Source organism: Pleurodeles waltl, chromosome 12 (assembly GCF_031143425.1).
Source record: "Pleurodeles waltl isolate 20211129_DDA chromosome 12, aPleWal1.hap1.20221129, whole genome shotgun sequence".
NCBI classification, from domain to species: Eukaryota; Metazoa; Chordata; class Amphibia; order Caudata; family Salamandridae; genus Pleurodeles; species Pleurodeles waltl.
Genome location: NC_090451.1, coordinates 77,226,507 through 77,251,655, shown reverse-complemented (window position 1 = coordinate 77,251,655; position 25,149 = coordinate 77,226,507). Strand labels below are relative to the sequence as shown.

The 25,149-nt window shown below is 46.5% G+C and overlaps 1 protein-coding gene across 1 annotated transcript in view; it reads left to right on the top strand.

Moving 5' to 3' along the window:
• Nucleotides 1–25,149, top strand: part of ATP8B3 (ATPase phospholipid transporting 8B3) — a 481,840-nt gene that overhangs the window by 59,318 nt on the left and 397,373 nt on the right. Inside the window, exon 2 of the mRNA XM_069217044.1 lies at nt 18,501–18,566. Coding sequence (XP_069073145.1) covers nt 18,521–18,566 — 46 coding nt within the window. The 5' untranslated portion in view covers nt 18,501–18,520. The remainder of the gene's footprint in view (nt 1–18,500; nt 18,567–25,149) is intronic.

The window sequence follows — 25,149 nt, the reverse complement described above, 5'->3', positions numbered from 1 at the left end:
TCCTTCATTATGGCAAGAATTACTTTCAGTGTGCCAGCAGGAGCCTTTTGTCATGGGTGTCCCACACAATAAATATATCAGTATTTTGTCACAACTGCCTGTCATGTTTAGAGTTGCTTCCAGTATGTCAATGCGATCATTTTACAATGGATGCCTTTATAAGTCAGAACTGCTTCAGTACACGAAGGCCACTGGAAGACTCACATTACATTAAGCCAGCACAATTACATTAGGCAAGCAAAATTCAAGTAATAGCAGGAATTTCATGTTATGCAATTACACCTTTATTTGCAGCAAAATTATAGCGCAGGAGTAAGGGAGCAATGCGAGTGGTTGCTGTACATGGCAATTGTATTTTTTGGGCTATTGGTTTAGATTGAAAGTAATTCATCAAAAAGTGACACAATGCATTTCACACTAAAATATAGTGCTAAAGTTACTTACCTTTGGTAAAGCATTATCTGGCCGGGACAATATATAGCTGCAGATTCCTTACCTTTGAATTTCACAGGCGTCAGACTGGATCTGGAAGATTTTTGCGTGAGCTGTACCACTGCGCGCTTTTGGGTGGCTCCGTTCGGTTGTGTGCAGCGGAGGTGCCGCTGGAAGTTACGTTGCGGTCACCAAAACTGGCACCATCCAGGCGCACAGATGTCAGTTACTTTTCACGACTTTCAACGCCAGGAGCACAGAGCTTTGAAGTGCACTGACATTTGTGAGCGCAAACTAGGTCCCTGATAGGGATCGTGCCTAACCCTAGAAATCTGTCCCCACAGCGGGGAGGAATGGGTGGGTCGGCAAGGAATCTTCAGCTAGATATTGTCTCTACCAAGTAATGTGTTACTGAGGGTGATTAACTTGTTCATCTGTTAGAGACATCTAGCTGCAAATTTCTTACCTTTGAACAGCTACCCAAGCAATACCATACATTTGTGGGCTGCCAACAAATTTGTCTAAACTAAAAGGTCCCGTAGGACCAAACGGGCAAAATGCCCATCTCTATGGATCTGATTGTCCAGGCAGTAGTGTTTGGCAAATGTGTGCAAGGTCACCCACATTGTTACCTGACAGATGTCCAGGACTGGGACTCCATGAGCCAACGATGTGGTCGCAGTCTTTTCTCTGGTGGAATGAGCCCTTAAGCCCTCCGTAGTCTGTTTCCTGGCCAAGGCGTAGCACATTTCAATACAGAGAATGACCCAGAGTGAAATGGTTTGCTTCTGTACTGCCCGACCTTTCCTTGCTCCAACATATCCCACGATGAGTTTGTCGTTCACCCGGGACTCTTTTGTTCGGCTAAGGTAGAACGACAACACTCTTTTTAGGTCTAGAGGGTGGAGTCACTCCTCTTCCTTAGAGGAATGTCGAGGAGCGTAAAAGGTGAGCAGGGTGACAGATTGTCCCAAATGGAATGGGGTCACCACCTTTGGAAGGAAAGAGGCCCTAATACAAAGCACCACTTTGTCTGGAAACACAGTCAACTAGGGAGGCTTGAATGACAAAGCCTGCAGGTCACTCACCCAGGCTGGCTTGTTGGTAAGCAGCCGGAGAGGACAACTGTGTAGCAGCTCGAAGGGAGTACACATGAGACAAGTGAGAACCAAATTAAAGTCCCACAGAGACAAGATAAAGGGCGAAGGAGGAAACATATGTACAAGCCACTTGAGAAACCTATCCACCATAGGGGACTTAAATAAAGAGGGTTGGTCAGGCAGCCACAGGAAGACAGACAGAACAGAAAAATAATCCTTAAGAGTACCCAGAGCACAACCCTAAAAATGAAGAGAAGAAAATCTGAAAGAGAGACAGAAATAAGAGTCGAAAGTCTTTTCTGTACAACTTTTGCCATCAGCAGGCATACACCGTCTTGGTGGAGGGATGCCTGGCTGCCAAAATACCATTTCAGACTTCAAGGGGAATTTCGAAGGCTGTCAACTGTTGGCGCTCAATCTCCATGCAAGAAGGCAGAGAGTTGACAGGTTCGGGTGGAAGACCCTCCTCTGCTGCTGTGACAGAAGATCTTCCCAAAGGGGCAGTCTGATCGGAGGATCGATGCTCACTTTCAGAAGCTCAGGATACTGGACTCTTCAAGACCAGTCCTGTGCCACAAGAATGACTTGGGCCTGGTCGTTGCTGAACTTCTTGAGAACTCTGGGCAGAAGTGGTAAGGACGGAAAGGCGTACAAGAGGCCTGAACTCCATTTGAGATGAAAATCGTCTCCGAGAGACAGCCGCATTGAGAAACTCCAATGTGCAAAACTGCTGACACTGAGCATTCTTCTGGGGGCGAAGAGATCTAATCAAGGCTCTCACCACTGCTGAAAGAGTCCTTTCACCACCTTTGAATAAAGATGCCACTCATGATCTGCTAGGCAGCGACGGCTTAGTTTGCCTACCCAGTGTTCAGAGAAACTGCCAGGGGTTGAACCACGAGGGAAATGCCCTGCTCTTCCAGCCATGTTCAGAGACGCAGGGCCTCTTGACAAAGAGTACACAACCACACCCAGCCCTGCTTGTTGCAGTACAACATTGCGTGGTGTTGTCTGTGAACACCTGCACTAACTTCCCTGTGGCAGAGGGAAGAAATGCTTTCAATGCTAGCCGGACCGCAAGGCGATCCAACAAGTTGATGTGGAGTCCGAAACCTGCTGGAGACCAGAGTCATCTGATTTCCACTTCTCCTGGAAGGCCACCCTACCCCAGGAGTGACACATCTGTCACTACTGTCAGATCTGGTTGCGGAAGGGAGAGGAGTCTGCCTTTGACCCAATCGCGGTTCATCTGCCACCACCGTGGGTCTTTTGTAGTTTCCTCTGAGATCTGGACCATGTTGGAGAGATTCCCCTCATAATACATCCACTGGAACTTCAGGTCCCATATGGCATCTGGCATGATTAACCAACAGGATGCAGGAGGCCATGAGGCCCAATAGCTTCAGAGTCATTCTCACCAAAATCCAGGACAGAGGTTGAAACATCGGTATCATAGCCTGAATATCCTGGACTTGCTGGACTCGCTGCTCAGGCGGCTAAGCCTGAAACTGCACTGTGTTCAGAACAGCTCAGATGAAAGAGAGCCTCTGAGAAGGAGTCAGGTGTGACTTCTGCACGTTTATAGTGAACCCCAGTGAATGTAGGAGGTCTGCCATTGTCTGGAGGTGGGAGACGACAGCCTGGGGGGAGCCTGCCTTCAACAGCCAGTCATCGAGATAAGGGAAGACTGACACCCCTAATCTCTGCAGATGAGTTGCAACCACCGCCATCACCTTGGTGAACACCTGAGAGGCACTGGCAAGGCCAAAGGGGAGCATGAGTAACTGAAAATGATTGTGGCCAGCCTTGAACTGCAAGTAATGCTTGTGGGCAGGTAAGATCAGGAAGTGGAAATACACATCCTGCAAGTCCAACGCTACCAACCAATCTCCTTGATCTTGGGAGATAAGACCTGAGCCAAAGTGAGCATCTTGAATTTTTCCTTTTCAAGGCAGAGACTGATGGTTCAGAGGTCTAGTATAGGGCTAAGACTCTTGTTCTTTTTGGAGATCAGGAAGTAGTGAGAACAACAACCAGCGCCTAATTCTGGTATCGGAACCCTAATATAGCTCCTCTGGCCAAAAGAGCCGCAACATAATCTCGGAGTAAAGATAGAAGATCCTCCGTCAGCCATTTTTGTGTTGCTGGAATAGGGGAAGGGGACGATTTGAAGGGAATGGAGTAACCTCTCTGAATGATCTGGATAATCCACCTATTCAATGTAACGGACTGCCAGTGAAGGAAATGATGACATATTCTCCCTCCAACAGGACAGCCATGATTCCTTATTAGGAGACTAGAAGGACTTAGAGGCCGCAGCTGCCCTGGGGGGGATGGGGGTGGACAACCTCTGGCTGCCTGACTCATGGGGTCGAAATGACCATGTCCATGTATAGCTTGAAGAGCATGCACAAGAAGGTGGCTAGCATATGGTTGGCGTAGTGGCACAGCCCTTCTGTAGCCACAAAAGGGGCAAAAGGCAGACTGGGGACAAGGGCCACTCAAACGTCCAAGGACTTTGCCGTAGCCCGCAAGTCCTTAAAGTGCTCCAGTGCCAAGCCTGCTTCTCTCTGAAGAGACGAGTCCCATCGAAGGGCAGGTCCAAGAGGTACCCCCAAAAAACAGATGTCCTCATTGAGACATAAGCTCTAAGGGCTACTATTGACGAACCAGCTCTGCCCAGCGAGTCGGTCATGTCCAATCCACACCTTATGGTGAACTTTGCTACATCTCTCCCATCTCTTACTACTTGGGAGAAGTTGGCTCGGGCCCCCTTTGGAATCTGTAGCAGCACTTGTGCAACAGTATCCCAAAGAATATGGGAATAATGGCCCAAAAGACATGTGGTATTCACCAACTGCAATGTGAGGCTGATGGAAGAAACATTTTCTTTCCCAAGGTGTCTAGCCTTTTGGATTCCCTGTCCAGGGGAGCAGCAGGGAACAGGCCATGGGAAGTCAAGGCCTGGACTATCAAGCTCTTAGGGGATGGTATGTTGGGTGAGGAAACTTGAGTCACCCGGGGTGGAACTTTGGCAGCGGGTAATTGTCCTGTTCACATAACAGGAGCCTCTGTGCTGGCTTCGACCAGGTTTCCAGCAGGACATTAGTCAGTGCTTTGTGAAAGGAGAGCAGGGGTTCTGATGAGGAAGCCCCTGGTTGAAGCACTTCCATTAAGAGGATAGTTTTGACTGACACAGAGGGAAGTTTGAGGTCAAGGATCTCCGCTGCCCTCTTCACCACCATAACATATGATACACCTTCCTCTGTAACCACGGTATAGGGAGAAAGCAAACCAGTGTCTGGATATGTATCCAGTCCACTGGCATTACCCAGTTCCTCAAACCAGTCCATAGATGTTCCCAACTGGCATACTAATGGATCCAGTGACCCCTCCCATTCTTCCCCTATGCCTGGCTACTTAGGAAAATGCTCAGGCAACAACCTAGGACCAATGATCCCCGTTGGTGCTGGAATCAGCTTCGAGCGATGCCATTCCGACTCCGAGTCGTTGGAAATTACAATGGGGTTGGAGCCGCTGGTGCATGCCGGCAGCAAGGGGAGCATCAACATTGAGACTGGAGCCAGAGAAGGCCACATTGGCACGACCAGCGCCGGTCCAGATCGGACCCGTGGGGCCTATCAGAGCCAAACCAAAAGCCATTCGTTTGGAATCTGATGGGGCACCTTTGGACCCCACGAGGCCCTAAGGTGCTCCGGAGAGGGCGGCCCGCTCAAATATTTTGCACGTGGCTCTGTAAAAATCACTCACCTGAGCAGGGGTCGCTCTGGCTCCCCAAAAAGGCTGGGAGGCGCAAAGTCGGACCTTGCAACGGCTCTGCGGAACCATGCCTGGAACATCAATGTTCCGAAGTCGTCGCATTGGCCGATGGACGAGGAGAAGTCAACTACTTGTGCTTCTTATGCCTCTTCCCTTACGGTCCACATGACCCAGAGTGGGACAAAGAGGAGTTAGGGCTCCGCAACCTTCTCTTTTATCGAGACAGAGATCTCCGAGGAGTCACAGTAAGTAGCTTCAACTGCTGGACCACAAGCAGCTTTCAGGACCGCACCCTCAAAGCCTTTGGCGCCATGGCCCGGCCCGGCAGTACAAACACGACTTAAGAGTCATGGTTGGGCTTGAGGCACCGCAAACAAATCAGATAGGACTCTGTGACCGACATGGCATGATGACACCCGCCACACAGTTTAAAACCTGCTTTCGTTAAGGACATACCTCAAAACATAAAAAATACTCAATAAAACTTTGAAAAAACCTCTCAAACGTAATAGAGGGGTAGCTCTTCTCCAGATCAGCACCAACTGGCGCAGAGAGAAAAGAACTGACAACTTCGTAACAGCATGGTGCCTATATAGGTGATCGGAACGTCACTCTCAGTGCCAACAATGCAAACGACACTTGGAACCAAACAAAGCCACCTAATGGCGCACAGGGGTACTGCTCACGCAAAAATCTTCTGGATCCAAGCTGACGCTGGGAAATTCAAAGGTAGGAGTCTGCAGCTAGCTAGCTTTATCAGATTAAAGGATTGGTACTGCCCAAAATTTCACATAATTTACCCTAAATTTCGCATAATTACCCAAAAGAAAATTACGTGAATTTCGTTCACTGATGCTCGACACTAAAAGAATCTTTAATGTCTGAGTGCTGCTTGTTCTCAGCTGGGGATATCAGCAGAGGCGAAACTGTAGAGAAAATCTCATTACTTTGCCTGTTTATCTGAATATGATGCTTACCTGCCAATATTCATGTCATGTATCACTACTACCTCGTAAACGTTTCATGTTAAACATTTTTGTTAGAAGGACTACAAAACCTCCACAAAGACAAACAGCACAAGCATTTGCAATGTATTAGATCTTGCATTTGCCTGAGTTAGAGCTACTGGCGTTGTAAATGCATAACTGGACTTTTCTTGCCACATAAACTGGTCAACCCTGCCCCATAATTTGGTACTCTCTGCCACATAATATCAGTGGCCCTGCATATAACTAAAACACTTTTATTTACCTTCTTCCTCTATCTTTAGCAAAAAAAATGAAAATATTGCCATTATTTATTATATTTTTTAATATTATAATTTTGGGGTCACCCCACTCTAGTGTGGGGACCCAAAGATGATCTAGACAGAAAGTGCACATCGTGCGGTGAGTTATGGGCAAAAATGTTTTGTCAATGGAATGCCCTACAAAGCTTTATGGGGCGAGTTTCCAAAGTGCAGTGAATATTGTAGTATCTTGACTGTAATGCTCAGAACAGCCACTAGAGGGCACCACTATAAAAATGGCATTTGTAAGAAACATGGCCATGTAACAATATAGTCAGTCCCTAAAGGGCATAACCACACGAACACCAAATGGCAGAACATTATGCAGTGTAACCATATATTTAGCCCCTAAAGGGGGTAGTGCATTACACATTTTTCAGGCCTAGCAGGCCTGTGAGATTAATATTACAAACAAGGCCCTTACAACACAAACTACTCCTAGCTGTAAAACAAAAGTTCCAGCCGTGAGAGAACTTAAAAAGACACTGCCTGGTGGAAGAGGTTATTACAACCTAGTGTGGGGACTCAGAGATGCCACAGACAGAGTGCGTTGAGCTAAAAAATTTGATGGTGGTCCCATCGTCCTAGGAAAACCACACGGTGAGTTATGGGCAAAACATTTTGTACAGAAATTTCCCGCAAAGCATTATGGGGCAAGTTTTCGAGTGCAGCAAATACTGTAGTATCCTGACTGTAATGCCCAGATTAGCTCCTAGAGGGCACTATAATGAAAATAGCATTTGTAAGAACTATGGTCCTGTAACCATATAGTCAGCCCCTGGAGGGCATAAAGATATGAAAACAGAATGGCAGAAAGTAATGCAGTGTAACCATATAATTAGCCCCTAGAGGGCGTAGTGCATTACACATTTTCAGGCCTAGCAGGCTATGACAATAATATTACAAATAAGGTCCTTAAAAAACAAACTACGCCCAACTGTAAAACACAAGTTCCAGCCATGAGAGAACTTAAAAAGACACTGCCTAGTGGAGGGGGTTATTATTTTGCCCCCCCCCCCCAATCTAGTGTGGGGGCCCAGAGATGCCCTAGACAGAGAGTGTCATGCTGAAAATTTTGATGGTGATCCCATTGTCCGAGGACCACCACACAGTGAGTTATGGGCAAAATGTTTTGTAAAAGGAACGCCCGCAAGGCATTATGTGGCACGTTTCCGAGTGCAGCAAATATTGTAGTATCTTGATTGTAATGCTCAGAACAGCCCCTAGAGGACACCATAATGAAAATAGCATCTGTGAGAAACATGGTCATGTAACCATATAGTCAGCTCCTAGAGGGCATAATGACATGAAAACAGAATGGCAGAAAGTAATGCAGTGTAACCATATATTTAGCCCCTAGAGGGTGTAGTGCCTCACACATTTTCAGGCCTAGCAGGACTACTGCAATACTATTACAAACAAGGCCCTTAAAACACAAACTACTCTCAGCTGTAAAACAAAAGTTCCAGCCATGAGAGAGCCTAAAAAGAGAATTAATGGTGGGATGTACTTAACCACAAACAAATATATATATATATATATATATATATATATATATATACACACACACACACACACCAAACAACTCACTCATCAGAATGAGACCTTAAGACACTGGAAATGCACAGACCTGGTGAACGAAGGGCAGCACCCAGTGCTTAATTTGACCCGGTGGTTGCCAGTGGGCAGACATTTTCTGCAAGCACAAGAGAGGGAAAACACACAAAGGGGAAGTAAGAAAGCAGGATTTCACAAAAGAGAGCTGAAGGGTCACCGAGTGTCTGGCAGTGGATTAAAGAGCCCAGGGGTGGATTCAAGAGTATGCAACCTTGCTATTCGGAGAGCTTACATTTAATAGCACTGGGGTGTAGTTATGTTGTATGGTATGGATTTATGTGGAGTGGAACTATGTGTAGGGATGTTGAATTATATTGTGTGTATTACATTTATGTGGTGTGGAATGAAATTATGTGGGTTTGAGTGGAATTGTGTGGCTTAGAATTGTTTGGCTTTGAATTGTGCGGTGTTGAGTGGAGCTATGTGTATTGAAATTATGTGGATAGGAATTATGTGGTATTGTGTGTAGTGGAATTATGTTGAGTGGGAGTGTGTGTCATGAAGTGTAATTATGTGGAGTGGTATGTGTTGTTGAGTGTGGTGAAGGGGCTTTATGTGGCATGGGTTTGAATTATATAGCATGATCTGGAATGTTGTGGTGTGTATTGGATGTATATGGTGTGTAGTGGAACTGTGTGTCGTGGAATTGTGTGGACTGGAATTATGTTGAGTGGTGTGGAATTGTGAGGTGTTGAATTGTGTGTCATTGCGTTTGACAAGGGCCAGTAAAGCAAGGCAAAATTAGTGAAATGTTAGCGGGGATAGTACTTCTGCAGTTACATATAAGAATCTGCTATTACTGAATGGCCAGTAAGGCACATACATTTTATAGCACATAAATCATATAAATCCCATGTAAAACAAGGCTATAGGTGCAAGTGTGTGTTTAATGTTAAAATCAATCTGGGCTTAGGAATAAAAAAAATGGAGCACAACATGTGTACAGACTGCCGCATAGCAACAAAGCACCATAAATATAATTGGGAACATACTGATGCAGGATCAACCATATTAAATGTGTGTAGCATTTTGCTAAATTCGCAACAAACGGTGCTGTAAAAGGCCATAGAACATGAACAGAAATGGGAAAATAAGGCTGGAAAAGTATTTACTTTTTATTTTAATAGAATAAAAAGTCTTACAAGCATTCTTGCCTAGCATTTCAACAAGTAGAGCTGCCTGAGAAGATTTATGGCCCCAATAAAGGATATAAGCAATGCCCTGTGTGTGATGCTGTGAGTGCTGGCAGAGAGGGGCCCTGGAGAGAGAGAGGAGATGCAATGCCAGGCTAAACAAGTTTCACATCATTGCTTCTAGGTTTAAATACATTCTACCACAAAGGGCATATTGTGGCTTTCCTGAGCAGTGAGCTAAACGACTGGGTGTTTCTTTTGTAAAATAAGCTTATTTTAGGAGCGAGAGGTAAGACAGCACTGGAATTAAGCCAAAACAAATGACAGCAACATTAGAGGAGATGGGAGGAACAGAATGCTGCAATAAAACACAGGCAGCTACCACCCTAAAACACCCACAGTGAAAGGGGAGCACCAAATAAATAACACAAGCATTTGCAATGCAATGGGTCGGGCGTTTGCTTGAGTTAGAGTTATTAGTGTTGTAAATTTCTAACTGGACTTTTCTAGCCACATAAATTGAAAATGAAAAGTAAAACAGTTGACATAAGCAAGTCAATTCAAAACACCACAGCTGCCATGACCGTGAGCGCAAAGGAGAGACACAAAAGGAAAAAGAAGTTCATACATATCACCAAATGTGCAATTATCCATGTAGCAGGGTCAGTCCCCAAGGCAGTAACAAAACCGCCCCAAGGTGGGACAACTGTAAAGTATTTATCAATGTCATCAAGATATTTTTGAAATGCAAGCCCTTGAATGAGTGAAAGTTATGGGCTTGAGATGGGTGTGGTTAAAAGCCCACATAGATACCAACACATCGGAAAAGCAGAGCTTGTGCGCTGCTTTGCTGGACCAAACATGTATGAATTTGATATGTAAATCAGTCCTCAGACTAGCACCTTTCATACAGGATAGATACTTCCTTCTTTAACACCCACAGGAGTATCCTAACCGTAGTCTGTGGTTTGCAGGATAGCTGTGGTTTCCTGTATTACATACCACAAACAGTCACCCAGTTTGTGGTCTACTACTGCAATGCATATTGAAAAATCTAATTTTACAACAGTAAACCAGGCTTAAATTATTTTTCTTTCTTGGCGACTTAGGCATCATTTTAGCATACATGGAAAAGAGATCTGGCGACATCATTAATATGTTTGTCACAGCTACATGGCATCTTGTTACAAGTGACCGTTACAGCTGTCACATTGTATATATCTGCACTGATTCATTGATCGCCAATACCGCATTAACTGATCTACGTACCCATGTCACCACCTATGATTCACGGTAAAGGCTTGCAACTACTGATAGTGTTTCTGGTAGTATTAAAATACATTTTTAAATGTGAAATGATGCATAGAAAAATAAGGTGCATACTATACCTTTTGGTCAAAACTGGGTTAGGACATAAGTGCCTCCATGCATCTTTTCTTCCTCCCATAGCCTGTACTGTGAAAAAGTCAGCTCTGCAACTGAAGAAAACACAAAACACATATCACATGATTTTAAAATTATTGTGAATTTACTATTCATGGCTGGACAATCTCAGCCATAATTTTTTAACCTGTGAAGTTCCCTGTCACTGGTAGCCTTTCCAGCAGGGTTTTCGTGGCGGAGCTACTACCACAGAAAACCTGGTGGAAAGCCAGCTTAGTGTTGGAGATGTTCATCTCCAGCCCGGAGGGTCCAACCGCCCTGGCGGTCTGAGCGGGGATGTCGCGGGTTGGCAAAGGCCAACCTGCCATACTCATAATGTGGCAGTCTTCACCGCCAGGCCGTCTGCGATGAAACTGCCACCGTGGCCCGGGCGGTCAGTAGACCGCCAGGGTTATAATGAAGGCCTATATGTTTATCTGTCATCTTCGTCAGTAAAACGTTCTCGTACTGTGTGAGGAGTCGGCATGCCTCTTCACGATTCGAAGGGTTCATCGCCCAGTGGCAAATCTGGAGGTAGTGCATTCTCTCAGTCTCTGGTAGGGAGTAGTTGTTCCTTAAGCTTTCAAAGGGCAGTAGACCTTCTTCATCAAACAAGTGTCCGATGGATTGACATGTGGGGAGGTCCAGGGTCGGAAGGATCCTTGGTTCAAGCCTGGCCTGAAATCCGGGTTCCCCTCTATGGGCGTCAAGGGAAAGGAGGATGTCAGTCTCCTAGCGCGTGCTGCTTAGTCCCATACCTTCATAGTTGCTCTAGTGGCGGGGGAAGAATACACACCCCATGGTCTATGGCAGCGAGTGAGAAAGGGGATCTTCCAGAGGGAGGTTCCGGCAACTGCACGGTCCATGAATAGCCACCGTCTATCCGACTACGGCCAGGACCACGTGACTAGGTACCGGAGGTGGGCCCCCATGTAGTATTGCTGAAGGTCTGGAATTCCCATACCCGCCCCCCACTAAGTGGGGGTTGGTAAGCTAGGTGTCAGACCATTCTAGGCTTCCCACCAGCCCTTATGAAGTGATTAACTTCACTCTGTAATGCCTGAAGGGAGCCGTGTGGGGGCTCTGCCGGGAGCACCTGCAAAAGAAACAAAACCCTGGGTAGGATTGACATTTTTATGGCAGCTAATCTGCCTAGACATGAGGTGGGATGGAGTCTCCATTGGGTCAGGTCTTTTTTGACACTCTGGAGAAGACGCTGATAGTTCCACTTTGAAGACTCTGCAACAGACCTAGCTATCTGTATGCCCAGGTATGGGATGGAGTGCGGCTGCCACTGAAACAGGTTCTGCTGAATCATCGAGTCCACTGTCTCCTTCGGGAGCGTGAGAGTAAGTGTCTGGGATTTTGAGAGGTTTATCCTGAAACCCGACACCTTCCAAAAGGCCTCCACCTCCTTCAGAAAAGCCGAGAGGGCCCTTAGTGGGTAATCCAGGGCAACCGCCACATCATCTGTGTAAAGTGAAATAATGTATTCTTCAACGCCAAAGATAGCCCCGGTGATCTCTGGGCTGTCCCTCACGCACTGCGTAAAGGGCTCCATGTAGAGAGCAAACAGCAGGGAGGAAAGCGGGCACCCCTGGCGGGTCCCGCGACCAACCAGGAACGAGGTGGAGGTCACACTGTTGACTCTGATGGAGGCCTTCGGGTGGCTGTATGCACTCGCTATCCAGGCTCGGAACCGGGGTCTCTAGTCGAAGTGCTCCAGGGCTCCAGGGTTGCCAGGATGTGTGACCAGTGGATGTGATGGGATGGAGTGTCAGCGTCTATGCTGAGCAGCATCAGCTCTCGCCCCGAGCATTGAGCTTTGTCTAAAATGTGCATGACCGGCAGTGCGGGACAGGCTTCATCCTGCACTGCCGGTGCGGGATGAAGCCCGTCTGGTCTGGGTCCACCAGGCCAGGCATCAGCGGGTTCAGGCGGAAAGCCAGGATGCCCATGAGAAGTTTGATGTCCATGTTAAGTAAGAAGATAGGTCTGTAAGACCCACATTGTGTGGGGTCCTTCCCAGCCTTTGGGATGACCACGATGGATGCATCTGGCATGGATGGTGGTAATGTGCCCGGATCTGTAATGGCGCTGAAATGGCGAGTCCGTATCGGGGCGAGACTATTGCAGAAGGTTTTGTAGAACAGGCCCGGGAAGCCGTCTGTTGCCGGGGATTTCGAGACTTCCAGCCTAGCTATTGCGGAAATGACCTCTTCTATCCTGATGGGGGCCTTGAGCGAGGCCGCCTCTGCTGTCAAAAGTTTAGTCATGCGGGCTTGGTTGAGATACTGACAGGAGGTGTCCAGGGTGGACGGTTGGGGGGGGTAGAGCTCCCGATAGAAGTCTTGGATGGCTGAGGCTATCTGTGTGTCGCTAAGCACCTTGGACCCATCCTGGGCCTTGATTGCCTCCACCACCATTGATTGCCTCTGGGCTCGAAGCCTATTAGCCAGGAGGCCTCCACACTTGTTCCCCCCACATAAAAGGAATGGCGCAGCCAAAATGCTGCATATTCTGCCCTGTCACTATCTAAATTTGCGAACTGCGCCCTGGCTGTGCTGAGCTGTCTCCAGAGTCTCAGGGCCTCTGTTCTTTTGTGTATCCTTCTTGAGTTCTGTCTCCTCCAGCTGTAGTTGGGCCCTCTTCTCCTGCCGGATCTTATTGTCTGCTGCTGATATTGCAATAAGTTTGACTCTAATGACTGTTTTCAGCGTTTCCCACAGTAGGGAGATAGTTGTGTCCACTGTGTCGTTAATTTCTAAGAAGCTGGCGATGGCTTTCTGTATCTCGGCCACCACTTCAGTCCACAGCAAAAGAGTAGTTCTAAGCCGCCAAGGCCGGTGGGCCCTGAGCAGGGGGTGAGGTTCAATGCCAGGGAGACTGCTGCATGGTCTGACAATGCACAATGCTCAATGTCTATCTCCTTCAGTATCTGTTGGGTGTCCTTGGTGCCCAGGAAAACGTCAATGCAGGCGTAGGTTTTGTGTGCATGTGAGTAAAAGGTGTTCTCTCTGGTTGTAGGGTGCCTACCTCTCCAAAGGTCCCTGAGACTTCCCTCCTCCAGGCGTCTCCGAGTCCCACTGGCGATGGAGCACCCGTCCCACCATATCTAGAAGCCAACCTGTCCCAATTGTTGTTAAGGACAATATTAAAGTCGTCCTGTATGAGCACATGTCTGACCTGCATTGTCATGGCCTCGGTCAGCACTCAGTGTAGGAACCCCTCCTGCTTCTCATTGGGCGCATAGATGGATGCCACAACGACCTGAAAGTCCCCTAGATATATCCTGAAAGCCAGCAGACAACACTCTTATGTCTGCAATTTTGTCTCCCACCCTCCCACGGAAGGAACGCGAGACAATGAGTGCCACTCCTGCCACCTTGATCTACCAAGAGGAAAAGTGTAGTATTGGGAAAGCACTCAATCGTAATCTGTGGTGGTGTGCGGGAAGTAAATGGGTCTCCTGTAAGAGGCACAGGTCAGCCCCTGTGTTTTCCAGGTAGGAAAGGAGTGCCCTGGGTTATTCAGCCCTTTAACATTAAGTTTAACTACTCTAAAGATTGTTTAGGTGGGACAGGTGCAGTGCCGCAGGCCAATGGGCACCCCCCATACCCTGCCTCTCTCACCCTTGGTGTGGCAAATGCTATTGGAGGCCTTGGTCCTTCCGATTAGATATGCATGCCTGTATGTGAGCGTTGTGCAACCTACCCCAGTAATGAACAAAATAAACCACAATAACATTTCTAACAACCCCGCTAGGGGGAGCCGGATCCTCCGGCGTAGTCCAAAATGATAGTCCGAGTTCTAGGAGTATGGCGCCCTAAGTGCCTGTCCTCCATTGGCTGCCTCCCCACCCTCCCCCTGTCCCTCTACCCAACTGTCATAGTCTTGGTGCCATCAAGGCCCTGCTCTCTCACTCCCTGTTAGGCTTCACTGCATCCCCTGTGAGAGATTCCAGGACTGCCCATTGCTCAGATGCCATTGTCTCCGGGTCCGGTTTAGTGCTCTTCGGTGGGACAGTCTGCCAGCGCGTGTGCCTCTGGCGCCTTCGGTCAGGTCTCTGTAAGTGCGGGTGCTCCTCCGGGGTCTCTTCCAGCTGAAACAAACTATAAGCCTCCTTCAGCAAGCGCAGCTGGTGCAGTTTGCCCTCACATTGGGAAATTAGGCGGAAGGGATGGCCCAGGAATTGGAGACCCACTTGTCCCCAAGGTAAGAGGTGAACGGTCTAAGGTCTCTCCTCTTTATTAGAGTGATTGCTGTCAGGTCCTGATAGAGGAGCAGTGAGTGGCTGTGTAACTTCAGCGGGTGTTGCTCTCTCACCAGTTGGAGTATGCGCTCCTTGAGGGGGAAATTTTAGAGACAGACCAAGATGTCCGCGGGGTGTACATGGGACAGCCTCGGTGGGCCCACCTTGTGGACTCTGTCCATTCGTATCTCCCTGCCTGAGTCCTCCCCTAATATCTGGTGGAAAAGGGATCCGACGTTTTGGGCAATGTCGTCCTTCTCGGCCCCCGATGGGGCTCCACGGATGTGGATATTGTTCCACCTCAAGCGGTTCTCCAGGTCCTCAGTATGTGCTTGTAGCACAATTTGTTGCTCTTGTAGCCGGATTACTTCCTGCTGAAGTTGCACTATCTCCTCGTTTTGGCTATTCTCATGCTCTTCCAGGGTGCTACTCTCTCACCAACCTCCTCTAGCTTGTGTCTCAACTCCTTCAGGTCCTGCGACAGGTCCCTCTTTACCACCTGTAGGTCCTCTCTCAGTGATTGAATAGTCTTTCAAGAAAACCCGCGTGATTGGACCCTCTCCCTCCTCGTTGCGCTCGTGTCGCTCCATAGCGGGGTTTACCATCTCGGCTTTACCTGTTGTGGGCTTGATCAGCATTTCTTTCACCGATCTGTCCTTGTTGGATCGTGCTGCGGCCATCACTCCCCTCTTCTTCCGGCCGTCTCCCTCAGGCCCCCACTCCCCGTTGTCTCCTTTCTGGGGCCGCACAATTCCCTAAAGGGTGTCGAACAGCAGTCCGGGCGGTGCGCTCCATACACGCTCTCACCCCCGATGAGCCACCTCGCATGATCGCTTGATGAGTCCCAGGCCGGTGTCCTGCTCACTCCAAGGCAGTGGCTTTCCTTATGTATGGGGTGCTCTGTGAGGCGGGCGATATTCAGGGTCTATGGAATGATCAGGGCTTATCCCTGCTGCCTCTTCCAAGGGGTCCGCAGCCGAGGAGGAAGGCCCTTCCAGCCGACATTGAGGCTCCCCCACAGTCCAGTACCTTGCGTCGTCCCCAGGTAGGGGGGCCTCGGGCTGCACTCCTCCATCTTCTGCTGCACTAGTCTCTCCTTCGCCGCAGTGCTCAAGGCCCCGGGAGGGCCGACGGGACCCGGATCTCCCATCGGGCCAGGCACCAGGCTCTCCGTTACCCGGCCTCACCCCCCTCCCGCGTCTTCTAAGGTGTCCGCAGCCGAGGAGCAGGCCTCTTCCAGTTAACTAACTCGTAGCGGGAAGGCGGAGGGGCACGAAAGCCCGCCTCAGCCGTCCGCCATCGTGAGGGCGTGTCGTCTGTCTAATTTTAGAATGAGCACAACAACAGTTGTCTTGTAATTCTATATACAATAAAAATGACTAATCCCTGCCGCTCAAGCTATTCTTATACTTTGGGTGTCTTGGAGTAGTCTGAATTATCACAATTGTAGAAGTGTCATTAGTAGTTGTGTTGGTAAGATTATTGGCAGTGCTGGTAGGGGCAATGGGTGATGCAAGCTGCAGTGGCCTCCTAAAAAGGGCCCAGGCAATTCTTTTTTTTTTTTTTTTTTTTTTACAAACTAAGCACTGACCGGGACAAATGCTCCATGGTACTTCACAATTAACCTTTTAAAAAATGTCTGCCACAACAACGAGCATTGCATGGAGACAAGACGTTTGGGGCGCAAGAACTGTTTACCCACCTCGATCCGAAGGATCAATTAAGTAAATAAAAAAGAGAGTAATTATCCTGAAACTTGGAGTGGGCACAGGTTTATTGGTGTTTAACAGATCCAACGTTTCACTGTAAAAAAACACCCGGTTTAACTTTTCAAGAGTAAATTCGGTCATTGACATATCATTTCTTGCATGCAGATTACAGTAGTGTTTTCAGTTGTTTTGCAAAGATACTTTTTTCCCAAATGTGAAGCTGGGTATTATTAGCATGTTTGTAAAATGTGTTCATCTTGATACTGGATCGGGCAGGTCCCCCGTACCACTCCAGCGCCTCGGATTGGGTCCAGGCTCAAATAAGGCAGAGGAGAGTCTAGTACGAGTCGCATCTTCCACGCTGCTTTGAGTTGAGGCATGTTGAGTGGTTGGACGACGTTGGTATGTGTATACCTTACACGTGTGAGCATGCTGTACCGGATCGGTACACATCTCTATGAAGGCTTCCGTGTTTAGTGTAAACTCAGCATGGCACTGTACTGGTACCACTACTGTAGCAATGGGACAGAGCTCAGATTTCACAGCTGAGCATCGGCATCGGGGACGCTCACCCTTCACAGGACACACTGCCCGTGGCCTACAATAGGTACATCGGGAGATTTTGCAACAGGCGGTTTTTCCTTTGACAGGCCTGGAGGGTTGGAGAAGTTTCAGTCTCGCCTGGAGTGTTGGAGACGTTTCAATCTTGAATGGGTCATTCTGCCCAAATTTTACAGACCCTTACTTTGCACCTCTGACCACTTGTTCATATTTCTGACATGAGGGAAGGACTTCACAAAAGTGTGTTCGAAAAAGGAATCGAAGGGTTCAGAGCTGTCGTAGTCACGATTTCGTACCTTCCTTCGACTGTGTCTTTCGGATTTTCCATCGACCACACCTTATACACACAGGTGTGTCACCAGTCCAGGTGTTTTTCTACTCAGCTGATATCAATGATTGTACGTTTAGCCTTTTAAAGGGATGACTAGGGCTGTGAAAATAAGTGTGTGTCTGTGTGTGCATTTATATGTATATACACATACACACAAAATCAGATTTAAACATTCTAAGCAGCAAACAACACCGCTTTCAATGAAATGTGGTTGGACAAATTATATTGCAAGGTAGAGCTCCGGTTTGTTTTTCTGTCTCGCCTCCTGATACAATGAGTAGCTGTCATGGACAGTGGCATAGCTTCGTGGGGCGGGGGATGTTACACCCTCAAGAAATTTATTTTGTGATAAATAGTTGGGTAGAGGTGCTTTCATTCGGATATGGTGCAGTTTCTTTCAAATTTCACTAGGAAATTGTACATACTCATAGACAAAAACGTGCGCAAACTTCAGAAATCTTGGTTATTTCACAAAATAATGTGCTTTCTCTCACTTAGTACCCCTACTAATCTACACCTCCTCCCCTTTCCACTGCCCCTTCAGCCCCTCTCGTGCACCCTGCTTGTCCTATAATGTATTTTAACATTATGTGCCAGCGTGATTGTTGGGAAATCTGAAGTCCCCTCCCCCAACACCCAAATCTTACTGATTAAGTTACACCCCGGATCATAGGGTGGCACAAAGGGGTCGGAGGTGGCCAGGGCAAATAGAGCGGGCACCTCTAGAGCCCCTTCGCCCCCCTCTAGAGACATCTCCAAGAAACAGACATCACCTGTGCTTTGCATACACTTGCCCTGCAGTGAAGAGATTAGGCTGCGGCAGCTGGCTCGAGGCTTCTTCTAAACAATGGCTTCTTCTATATTGCCGTTTCCAGGGGCCTGTGATGACGTCAGGATGAACGGAGGCGGGGCTTCGGGGAGTCCGGCGGATAAGCAGCCAGGTAACACTGCCATTATAAAGTCTTACATTTCTTCTTGTTTTCTCGTTTTGTGACTAGTGAATGGTGAGATGGGTGTTACGGGGTGCTTGCTACGGGAGAAGCTATTTACTTCACGGCCAAAATGGTTTGCCTTCTCACTCAGATTCTGATTTTTTGTTTTGAATTCTACCTAACAGTTTGTGGTGTTTTTCAGCCTTGTAATACTAATACGTTTTTAAATTCAAAGCAGAAAGTTATGTGGACTGTCCATAGCCCACATTCATAAACATTCATTGAAAACCTGTCAGTATGTTGCACATGGCTGCACACTGTAACACTGCCTACGATGTATTATTACATCGAAAGCTGCTTGGTCCGAGAAAAGCAAAGCATGGAAGGATTGTAATCACGTCCTACTGCTGGGGTCATTAAAGGCAGGCACCTGCACTAAAGTACCAGTCAGGCAAATGCACAATTTATAGCTATGCATTGCACTACACCGCAGTGCTTAGCATTTGTACTGATGTCCAGCCAATAGACTAAAGCACAACCAATGCCTAGTGATTTATTGAACTGAAACCCTGTGTTGTGCAGTATGTTATAAAGCACTTGTTGTGCACTCTGTACTGAATTACACAGCACTGCACAGCATGTATGCTCAGCGGTGTATATAGGCAGGTTCACTTGAATTAGGCGGCAGAGAAGACCAAATTATGCGGCAGTGGAGGACCACATTATTCGGCAAGGAAAAGCAAATGATGTGGCATGTCGCAGCACATTTTGTGTTAGTAGACATAATGCGGCACATTTTGTGTTAGTGTTACTTCATTATTTTGGCAATTGTACACATGGCCGGGAAAAGGGGCACCTAATTATATACATTTTGACACCAAAATAAAGACATGAGCAACAGAAAGGTGGCCTGTCAACCTTTGCGAATGTCCTTTCACCGAGCGGCAACATAGGTTGACGAGCTTATAGTAACTTTTAATCTGCCTGAACTAGAACCATTTTTGCTGAAACCTGCAAACTGTGCAGGAGATGCTGGATTATGTGACAAATGCAGCAAATCCACAATTATGCGGAAAACGCCACAGCTGCGAAGTCGCATAATTCTAGTGGCACTGCGTGTATGTCCTTAGAGCACACAGTAGACATACGTAAGTGAGAAATGTAAAAGAGCCTGATTACAAGCTGCCACTTGGAGTCGAATTCAAGTAAATCCATGCTCCCAACCGCTTCCTTTGAAGATCCACTTAAAATCTATTGATAAGGGCTGTGGTTTAGATTTTCACAATGAGAGAAAACGTGCTAGGAGAAAGAGATAAGCCACAAGCATTTCAGTAGTTTCTCCACTTTTGAGGTATCCAGTACATTGAAAGTGGGTGGTGAAAGGAGCAACGACAACAGAACAGTCTAACACCCAACCACCCCGCTTAAGAACTCATGGAGTTTAGAACCCATACCCTCTAGCTAGGTTCCTTTACTTCATCCTCTCTAAACCCCAAGTTCCATTTCTGTGACTGTCCAGCTTTTGATTACTGTCTCTTGCACAGGTTTTTCCAACTAGTAGCTCGTGAGCCACTGGTACCGCTCCAGCACCTGTAAGTAGCTCTCCTGTGTGCAGCCTATCCTACTAAATGAAAAACGTTTGCTTGATTGAATTAAGTTATGTACTAAAAATTGAGAGTGTATATTTGAGATGAAAATGTTTTTATTTTCAGAACTCATAAGCTGATATTTGGAGAACAGCGGCTGAATTTCTAAAATGTCTTTACTTCGAGATTTGACTGATAAATTATATGGCACAGGGAAGTTTTTTTTTAACCAGTTGCACTGCAGATAGGACTGTTATGTATCACCTATGCAGAGGTATTAGATATCGACAAAGCCTTTTTTACATTACTGCTTGCAACCGTGCCTGATGCACAGAGTTGATCGCTGGGAGTAATCTTGAAATGGGCACCACTAATGTAATCCTGTATGTGGTCACTACCACAACACTAATAAAATTAGTAGCTCATGGTGAGTTTCACTGAGCAGAATTAGTTCTTATTACAAAAAAGGTGGGTGATCCCTGCTCTTGCACATCTCTGCAAGAGGCTTTGTGAGGAAATGGGGTGCATTATATGGTAAGGTTGTACAACCTCACTGCGTAAAACACTCAACAACCCCTTTAGGTCCAGTAGGATTCACCTGTGAAACCCTCAGCTCAACCCTGGGTAGCTGTGGCACAGAGTAGCAAGGCTTACACAGAGGAACAAGTGTAAAACATTTAAACAGCACCAGAACAATTAAAGAAGAAATAGACACAACACTAAAAAAATCCAACACCAATTTATAAATATAGTCTGTATATTTGTAATATTTTGGACACTAGAATGAAACAGATCCACTGGGGCTTTCGGAGATATAGATTTTACAAGCAATTATAAATCAAAGCAATGTCATTCAACTGCGAACAAGCCTTTACAAAGTCAACAAATGGGGCATTTACAAACATTTTAAGACAACTTAGATAAGTGTCAATGCGGTAGGTTAGAAGTACTCCAACTCTGGTAGGGAGCTAGTCAGGGAGGCCAGCAAGGTCCTCAAGAACAGTTACTTTCCCAGAAGAAGCAGTCCTTCAACAGTTCCCAGTACTTTATCTGCTTGTAATGGATTCCTCTGGCGTGGTCCTGATGCAAGGGATGAAGGATACTGAAGATGTTCTAAGGATGCTGTGGATACAACCCAGTCAAAGGAGACCTTCCTGCAGGAATTCCTCTGTCCACAAAGATGGTGTGGTGGTCCTGTCTGCATGGTCAATGACCAACAAAGTCCTCTCTGGACTACCAGTTGCCCTTTGTTGCATTTGTCACGGTAACAGGCAAATCCGTCCTTAGTCAGTAATTTGCCTTCTAAGGGAAACAACAACTCTACGACAGCACTCCCGGGCTCAGCAAACTTGGGTGCAACACTCTGTGTCATGGTTGGGTCCTCAGTGCTGCATGGCGGCGGTGGTAGCAGCTTGCAGACTTTGGGATATCAACTTGCCCCAGCAGGCTTCTTCAGCTGTTGTGTCCCTGTGCTGCAAACAGGAGGCCAGTGAGCTGGCCCTTGGAGTTCTCTTTGCTTAACTGAGCTCTGGAGACAGTTTCTCATTGAGCAGGACACAGCAGGCACAGTCCCTTCCTTTGCTAGCCACCAGGTGCAGCAGATGCAGTCTTCAATGGTGCAGCCTCTCTTTGCTGGTCCCTCGGTGCAGCAGGGCAGTCATTCTTTGGTCCTTCTTACAAGTAAGTGGAGATCTTAGGTCTGGGTGCCAGGGGTGCCCCCTTTATGCTTGGAAAGTGCCCTCAGAGCAGGATGTAGATGGTAGCCAATGGGCTACCAGGTTCCCTCCCACCCGGTGACCGCTTCGCAAAATAGCAAGACCCCTCTCTTAGTGTTCAGACCTCTCTAGACCACCCAAGAGTGTGGCTATCTCAGGGCTACATGCCCCTGGGGAAACTGGTTTGGCAACTGGTTTCCCCTCTCTGCTCCCGTGCCAGACTGCCTTCCTTGCCTGTAATCCCTCATTGTTCCCCTGCCTGAGAGTCAACAGTGTTGTGGAACAGGCTCCATGTGTGCCCGGGAAGGCACAGGAGTTTTAAAGGCAACAAAGTGGCAGCTTTGCTAAAGCTGCACACTGCGACAAGTTACTTTAGTTTCAATTTGAGATACAAATTGGGTTTAATGTAAAGAGTATTCTGATACCTTGGAGTGCCCACTTTGGTCGCACTGTTCAGGAATTAGCACTGCTGAGGGTCAGGGTGTAATCCTGTACTCGCCAATTGGGCAACCAAGTCTTTCTACACTAAAACTGTCGTTTTGTGGGTTTAACTGCCAGAACATGTCAAGTACATGTCCTGCATGTAACACCCGGCCTTTAGGCCTCGGTAGATCTGCCAGAGGGGTGGCTAGCACACATGTACAGGGGAAGTGGTGGCTTTTCCATTGCTCTCAGTGGCAAAGTTCGGCTAGCAGTGCACAACTGCTCTACCAGTTTGAAATGGAGGGTTGGGGGACTTGTTTTACTTGAAGGAACTCCAAGGTGGCACAATCAGTGCTGCAGGCCCATATTACATGCCGGGGTACTGGGCTACCATTTACTAGTGACTTACAGGTAAGTTGTCCATTTCCAATTAGGTATAGCCAATTTGACATACAGTTTAGGATCAGAGTACTGGAGTCTGCTTAGCAGGCCTCAGTGCACTCTCAGAGTCGAAAAACCAGCAGGATCATTTGAAAAACTTTGGGGTGACCATACAAAAAGAGGCATATCCTTTCATGCTTATTACCCCAGTTAGCTATAATGCCAGAAGGGAACCTCGCATTTTGGAGTCTTTGAAAACCTAAAATAATGCTGACTGCCTCATTTCACAGTCTCAGCCATTTGGCTGTCCACCAGCTAAACTCTTAATGGAGACTTGACTAATTCTCAACAATAAACACCATTTATGCTTCTGAAAACTAAATAATAAATGAGTCAATTTAAAAATAACATTACCACTGCTGAAATCCACATTACTCGTCTCCTGCATTCCAGAGTTCTGCTCACATTACAACTGTAGAGTACCTGTTTATGAGATGTGAGTGTTGCTGACATCACCAAGCCATGCAAGAATAATACTCTGCACACACGATGTCAACCTCATAGTGGTGATTACTTGAGTTGTCCGCTCATAGGCTGAAACCGAGACAAGGTGCTACCATCTTCAAATGGATCACCAGAGATCATAAAGCCAAGGTAAAAGAGTGGAAATTCTTGACCGCTCTACACTGCGCCATCCAAAAATGTAATTAAATCCTGGTATCTTTATGAAATTTTGCACTATGATCGTTTCACGTGTATATAACAGGTTGTACCATTGCGAAGGATTTGTGCGTGTGAAGGCTACACTGAACAATAAACAATTGACCTCTAAATGTATGGACTGCCCTTGGTGGACCCTTTTACACTCTTTTGCTGAGCCGGAAGGGCTGACAAAGGAAATACGTGCGACCAGATTACTCAATGACAACAAGCTAGGTGGGTCAGCTATTTGTGCCATTGTATTCAAAGAAGAAAAGCTTTTTTTTTAATTATATTGAATAACGGTTCTTTGGCTAAATACGTAGAAACGAAAGTCTTCCACTGGGAGATGTGCTATTTATCCAAACTCTTTGAAGACAAACACGCCTTTCTTCTACAGACAATCTGATACAGAGCTCAGTATTTACTGTGCATGATATTTTACTGGTGTGGGAGCAGAAAATAATAGGAGGTGGTGGTCTGAATTCTAAGGCCCTTATTCCACCTTTCGCAGTTATCTTGATTCCATTTAAGCAGAAGTTCATGCCAAATTCATATTCCAAGATTTGCGGTAATTATTGCACCCACACTTTTTCATGCATTGTTTTTGCCAGTAAATACATGGAAGAATTTACTCATGTAAAAGAAATGCTCAGTTCTTGTTGGCCCACCTCATAAAAGCAAAAACCAAACTGCATTACCCTGTTATTCCCTATTCCAATGTACTAAACTCAGAATTATGTGGTAATACTGCACCTGGTAAATACTCCACTCCACAGTAATAGTATTCACCAGATATTGTATTACAAACAGCTCTTAATGATGTAGGTAGTCAGTAGGTAGATGTTACTCTTTTTAAACTTGATACAAAAAATTACATGAGCATCAGTCCTAAAATATTTGAACTTTAAATATAACTGTAACTGTATCCCATAAAGCAAAATACTAAAAGCATGTCTCTCAGACACAGTGTATAATTCTCCTGAATTGCCCATTGAGATGAGCAAAGATGAGAGCTTGTCAGACATTATATAACATTAGGTGGCTTGCTGACAATAGCCTCAAACTGGGGGCCATATGCACCAATATATCGGTTGCAAAAAAACTGGTTGGAATTTCTGACTACCAATTTTGCGACCAGAGTGAAAGTTTGCGGACCAACACCTGTAGCAGTTATGTCGGTTCACAAATTTCCGAACAGGATTGAGCTGCAATCTGCCCTACTTCGTTAATATTCATAATGTATATTGCAATTTATAACTCAATCAGATTGGACACAATCACAGGGATAGTGGCATGCAAGGGTCAGGAGTCCACCATGTCTGTGATTGGCTTTAAACATAGTTTTTAAAAAAACGCAGGGTATTAACTTTAAAGGAAAGATGACTGCATTCAAAAAAAGTTTTCCTTTTTTTTGGAAAAGTTTGTTTGAGAGTTGGCAGTGGTTCCCAACGAATAAAATCAGTCAAAGTGGACCCCTTTCCATTTTGCAAATGGATTACCACCCTAACTTGGGAGTCTAATAGCAATTCGATATGGAGTCTCAAACCACTTCCAGGAATCGGTACAAATGTACAGACTCCTAACGTGCCATTAGACCATGGCAAAAACGTTTTGCAGTTGCAAACAATGTTTAGGACTGTTGGCGAACATACAGAGGTTGAAGACCTAGAAGTTACAGATTGTCTTAAAAAACAGGGATTAATAAAGTTTGGGAAAGCTATGAAAGGTACCAAAGGAACTCTCTTAATGTAAAAAGCTGTAAACTGACCAGGGTTCATGGGGTTT